Source organism: Leiobunum rupestre, chromosome 6 (assembly GCF_980474605.1).
Source record: "Leiobunum rupestre chromosome 6, qqLeiRupe1.1.hap1, whole genome shotgun sequence".
NCBI lineage: Eukaryota > Metazoa > Arthropoda > Arachnida > Opiliones > Sclerosomatidae > Leiobunum > Leiobunum rupestre.
The window spans coordinates 51,119,428-51,125,681 of record NC_143389.1 but is presented as its reverse complement, the minus strand read 5'-3'; the positions used below and the strand labels follow the sequence as shown (position 1 = coordinate 51,125,681).

The 6,254-nt window shown below is 32.0% G+C and overlaps 2 protein-coding genes across 2 annotated transcripts; one reads left to right on the top strand and one right to left on the bottom strand.

Moving 5' to 3' along the window:
• The first annotated feature begins 38 nt into the window (after window positions 1–38).
• On the top strand, window positions 39–3,141 carry AP-1mu (adaptor protein complex 1, mu subunit). Its single transcript, XM_090177382.1, has 11 exons — window positions 39–207; window positions 373–529; window positions 598–665; window positions 720–850; window positions 919–1,063; window positions 1,140–1,266; window positions 1,413–1,555; window positions 1,618–1,689; window positions 1,747–1,905; window positions 1,966–2,091; window positions 2,815–3,141. Exons 1-11 carry the CDS (start codon window positions 166–168, stop codon window positions 2,911–2,913), a joined length of 1,269 nt encoding a protein of 422 aa, XP_090033508.1. The 5' UTR covers window positions 39–165; the 3' UTR covers window positions 2,914–3,141.
• Window positions 2,941–4,692, bottom strand: Mzt1 (Mitotic spindle organizing protein 1). The gene is made up of 3 exons (XM_090177384.1): window positions 4,242–4,692; window positions 3,188–3,333; window positions 2,941–3,132 (listed from the first exon to the last, which is right to left on the bottom strand). Exons 1-3 carry the CDS (start codon window positions 4,288–4,290, stop codon window positions 3,109–3,111), a joined length of 219 nt encoding a protein of 72 aa, XP_090033510.1. The 5' UTR covers window positions 4,291–4,692; the 3' UTR covers window positions 2,941–3,108.
• Window positions 4,693–6,254: the final 1,562 nt, after the last annotated feature.

The window sequence follows — 6,254 nt, the reverse complement described above, 5'->3', positions numbered from 1 at the left end:
TAGCTTATATTATAGTCTCTGGTAGAAGCTTTGTATTTCGAATAGAGTTGAATTTTTCGTTTGTGAGGCTGTTAGCTTGATTTCGGAACCACATAAGGGCCGGGTCAGCCTAGCAACATTTTAAAGTGTAATTTTCTTAAGTGTAAAATAGTATATAATATAAAAATGTCCGCATCTGCAATATATATTTTGGATTTAAAGGGGAAGGTAAATTTGGAATCTTTTATATATTTTGTTCTTTCTTTATTTAAGGTTATATCAATTTACGTGTAACCTAGGTTTAGTCCACCCATGCAATTGTAATTTGGTGCACCTGTGAATTGCAGGATACACTTTACAGGTTAACTTTGGTACTAATACTTTGTTTTCCAGGTCTTAATATCACGAAACTACCGTGGTGACATTGATATGACTTCGATTGATAAATTCTTGACTCTCTTAATGGAGAAAGAGGAAGAAGGATGCATGAATCCCATTTTGCAAAACAATGGAATTACGTTTACTTACATAAAATATAACAACTTATACAGTATCCTTTAGTTTTTTATTGAAATTAAAACCAAAGAATCACTGTTAAATTCTTGAATTTTAATTAAGTTGTGGCAACGACAAAGAAAAATGCTAACGTGGCATTAGTTTTTGTGTTTTTACACAAAATTGTCCAAGTATGTGTGACTAGATCAAAAGCGTAATTCTACCTTTAATTTAATTTTTTTTAGGTATTTATAGAGTATTTCAAGGAACTTGAAGAAGAAAGTATTAGGGACAATTTTGTTGTAATATACGAATTGCTAGACGAACTGATGGACTTTGGTTACCCACAAACCACTGATAGCAAAATTTTACAAGAGTTTGTTGCAATTATAAGAAGATTTTTGCAGAATATGCTTTTTAAAATATATCCTGTCATACTTTTAGGTACATCACCCAAGAGAGTCATAAAATGGAGATCCAACCAAGACCACCTATGGCAGTCACAAACGCTGTGTCATGGCGGTCTGAAGGGATTAAATATAGGAAAAATGAGGTTTTCTTAGATGTAATTGAATCGGTTAACCTATTGGTATGAATTTCATCCATCCTTACCTTAAATTATAACATTACAAGGAATTTTTACCTAAAAATATTTTTTTGACCAGGCAAATGCTAGTGGGAACGTACTTAGAAGTGAAATTGTTGGTTGTATTAAGATGAGGGTATATCTATCAGGAATGCCTGAACTAAGATTAGGTCTCAACGATAAAGTGTTGTTTGAAAGTACTGGAAGTAAGTGGTTAAAGTTTTTTGATGATAAAAAAAATTGTAACTCATTTAAAAATATTGTGAAAATTAGGCATTTTTAAAACAAATTTTGATAGAAACTGTCAAAAAAGTTATAATTAGTACTACTCTGAATAAGTGTTAATTTTCAGGGGGCAAAAGTAAATCTGTTGAATTGGAAGATGTTAAATTTCATCAATGTGTCCGACTTTCTCGTTTTGAGAATGATCGAACAATTTCTTTCATTCCTCCTGATGGAGAATTTGAGCTTATGTCTTATAGGTTAAACACTCATGTAAGAAAATAAGATATCAATGTTATTATGATCATTGCCTGACCTTTAAATAATTCCAACAGGTGAAACCATTAATCTGGATTGAGTCGGTTATTGAAAGACATGCTCATAGCAGAGTGGAGTACATGATTAAAGTATGCAAATCTAAAGCAATTCATTTATCTGTTACATTTAATTTTTTTGTTCACTAGGCTAAAAGTCAATTTAAGAGAAGATCTACGGCCAACAATGTTGAAATTGTTATTCCCGTTCCACACGATGCTGATTCACCAAAATTCAAAACAACTGTTGGTAGTGTTAAATATGCACCAGAGCAAAATGCTATTATTTGGACTGTCAAATCATTCCCGGTAAATTAAACATTCATATGTGAAAATTGCTCTGGTTAACTATGTCTCCAACATTTTCAGGGAGGGAAAGAATATTTAATGAGGGCCCACTTTGGTTTGCCTAGTGTAGAAAGTGAAGAAACTGAAGGTAAACCACCCATTCAAGTGAAGTTTGAAATCCCTTACTTCACTACTTCAGGCATTCAGGTATAGTTGTATCAACTTCTCTTTTAGTCCCAACAATGAACAAAAATCAACCAAAATGTGCCTATACAAATATATACTTACTTTTTAGGAGATAGGACTACCTTTACAGAGACTAGGAACTACCCTATTAAATAAAGCTCTGTTTATCCTGTTCCTTTAATACAACTTAACACAAGTATATTACTATAACCAAAAGCCCTATTGTATATTGTTCAACTCCTAAGGTGGAATGGTTAGAGGAGCCTGGTTTGATCCGAGCTTGTGGTACTTTCACTTAACTTTAAAACTAAACGCAGTAGTTGTTATCTCCCAACTGGTTAAAAGGGTTTGTCCCAAATTATTTAGTTTCCCCTTTCTATAACAGCTTGCTGAGGGTAATAGTAATATAGTTGCCAACACCCTCCTACCTGACCATTAAACAGGGTACCTGGAATTCCTGCAAAAGTCAGGGAATTTGAATATGGGTATAAAAATCAGGGAAATTTAAAAATTAATCTAAAAATCAGGGAAATGTCAGGGAATTTAATTTTGGGTTGCAAATAGGAAACTTTTTCTAAAATAAGGTTAAAAAATACAAAATCTTGGCACAAAATAAGTATCTTCAAGCAAAGGTAGAATGATATTTAGTGAAAAAAGTACATCTATCTTATATAAAATGGGCATATTTTTAGGATAACTTTGTCTTGTATAGTTAACTGTAAATTATGTTTCTATGCAATTTAGGTTCGTTATTTGAAAATCATTGAGAAGAGCGGTTATCAAGCTCTGCCATGGGTAAGATACATAACTCAAAATGGGGATTATCAACTGAGAACACAATGAAGTGACATCTGCCTGCCATTTATTTAAAGTGGTTTCTGCAATTTGTAGTTTTAAACCCACATTTTCAATTATGTTAAATTAAAGTATATTTAGTAAGAAGGCAATTATGAAATATGTACATTCCTTTTTTTACATATTTGTAAATAAACCTTTTTTTGGATTAAACGGGATATTTACAGATGAAATAATTAAGCTTCAAGCTTGATCTCTATCATGTGCCTAGAAATAAAATGGGATTAACAGCCTTCTTTATCTTGTTTTACAATTTTCATACTTTGAGATTGTGATTTTCCTTCCTCAATTCTTGAATGACGTAAGCAAGAGCTTCAGGATTGACTCCATTTTCACAAAGGCGAATACATACTGCCAGGGTTTCAGCATCTAGACCCGTATTTAATAGTTCTGATATCTGTTCCAATGCTGTTGAATAAAAATCATTTTATAGAACTTCAGTTTTCAAAGGATGAGTTTAAGTGCTACATGAAGTAAGAAAAAATATCAGAGAAATATAGCAACATAACCATTAAAAAGTGCTTAATCTTTAGGCTATTAGTTAACCTTCTTGTACATACATATTCTACCACAATTTTTCAAATTACATATTTCTTACTCAACCTCAGGAGCTAATGAACAGCACCAAAAATGTTTAAATATCAAGTTAATTACATAATGATTGATAATTTTAAATAGGAAATTCATAAATCCCTACTCTCTTCAATCAAAATAGCTGCTTGGTGATAAATAGGAAAGAAAATGCATTCAAATATAACTATCTACAACAACAAACCAAGTGTTTACAATATTCAATTTTAAAAGGCTAAGCACTTCGATTTCTCACGCGTCATTAACCGACAGTTCCAAGACTAGAAACAAAATGACAAGTTGACAGTAATTAGTCACATTAACATATATATGGTTATTAGAGAAACATACTATCGTTTAGTTGGAAGAATAAGAAGTGTCGTACATATTTTATTATGATACATATGCCAATATAAATTTTTAGTTTTTGATGCAGCAAGATCCAAAAGCCACTACAGTTTTTTTTTTTACATATATAATAGTAGTAATTATAGACAAACAAACAAAACTTTTGAACATAAAGTTATTGGCAATTAGAAATTATTGTGAATAGTTCAATGTAAGCTTATTTCAAACAAGACGGATGGGAACAGTTTCATCCCTTGAAAGTGTATACTAATGTAAAAGCTAAACCCCAAACACTCGAAAAATAAAGATAAACAACATAGTGTAAAAAAATCACACCGAAATAAGCTTCAACTCTACGTTAAATGTAAATTGTCAAATAATATTTAGAAATAATTTACTTTCAAAGGTTTCTCTGGCCTGCAAAATGCTGCTTCCACTGTCCGCCATTTTAAATAAAAAATTTCAATCAGTGTTGCCAATGTTCGAAAGTTAAAAATCCCACAGTTTCGGTGAAAAACCGCCCAAAAGCCACAACCCCTATACGCCTATACATTCACGAAAACTCCTCGGAAAACATGTACAATATTTTGGGACCAAATTAAATTAGGTTTTTTTGGTTTTGTATTTTATTTATTTTTATTTTTTAGAAAAATTATTAATGTCATATTTAAAGAACTAGTTTACTTTAACCTCCTTGCTTATCATAGTTTGCATCCCTACGTCATCAATGACGCAGTTCCAAGTATAGATACATGCACCAAGAATAAATATGTAATTTAGTCAAGAATGAACGGTACGATGTCGCCATTTTGCTGGTATAGGTTTCTCAGTAAAACGCAAGGGTTAACAGTTTCAATCGTCGGTTTGTGGATTTTAATTATTTTTAAATGATTAAGAATTAAGTTTCACGTTAAATATGGTTAACTGCCTAGTTAAAATTGTTCGAGTAGTTCCATTAGAAAGGGAAACCGAAAATTGTCATTTTATTCAATACCGAAGGTAATTGTAAAAGAGATCACCACAAAGGCCTAATTTGATAAACTTTGCTAACTTCTTTTCTTAGATATTCCTGTCGTTATTTGCTATTTTATTTAAATAACTCGGGTTTAAAATCCTATCTGGGTTTTCTTAAGGCCCTTAACGATATCAATTTAAAAATTTGAAAGTATAAATCTAATTTTCGTACGTTTTGTCGCTTTGATGAGATTACCAACAAAACAGAGATGGGCGACGCTCAGTGCGAAAACCGAAAGAGCGAAAAATCGGTCGCTCTTTCGCTCTCGCTCTCACGTGAATCGCTCTGTGCGAAGAGCGTATTTTCCCCTCTTTCGACGCTCTCTCTCTACGCGCTCTCCCCCCGGAGGAAGAGCGCCAGAAAAAAGGGTGGCACTTTCGTTCCCCTCACGCACTTGCTATAGTGGGCTCTACGCGAAGAGCGTATTTTTCCCCTCTTTCGTAAAGTCGCCCTTCTAAAAGTGCGACGCTCTCGTCCCTCGCTATTCCGCTCTTTTCATTTCCGTGGCGCGCTTCGAAAGGGCGCGAATTTCGAATTTCAATATTTTTTCACCATTTAATGGTTGAGAAATCAGAAATTCCCTTTGTTTAGGTTTAGTAAAAACAAAGTAAATTATTAAATGAAGTATAATATTTCAGTGATTAATTTTATCTTGTATAAGTAATTCGGTAAATTTTTAAATGGGGTTTAATTTGGTTCGTGATTAATTTTATCTTGTACAAGCCCGTTCTGTGGCTTATTGTACCTATTTTACTTCTAAACAAATAAATAAATAAATAAAAATAAATAAATAAATAAAAATAAATAAATAAAAATAAAACAAATAAATATAAATAAATAGGTGAAATATGTAATTTTTCGCTGAATTTTACGTAAATCTCATTAACGGGAAAAACGAGGTGATAATTTTCGAGGCTTCAGTCTTGTGCTATAGCATAAGTAACATAATAAGGATAAGTATGACAATTAGATTTACAATGAAACGTATTTGGTCTAAAGTACGCGAGACTTCCGCCTAAGCCGACATATCTGGTTTCAGATAGATAGGCGGAATATTAGGCTTCAATGATAAAAAAGCATGTATTTATTATGTTACTTATGGTAATAGTTAGTGAAAAATTTTATATTATTTTTGAATAGCTGGGCTTCATTTAAATTAACTTGATTACTAAATAAACTAATAGATAAGTAATAAGTATTTGTCATAACTTTCATAATAATCAAGAACGCGCTGATTATTACCTTACTAAACGATTCGCTATGTATCAGATAAAGTACCGAAATCTGAAATTCTCAGGGTAGGTGTATTTTATTTATTTATATATTTATTTATTTATTTATAAATGACAATGTTCTGCCAAGCCGTGATGACTTATGCACAGTGAATTAAAAAACA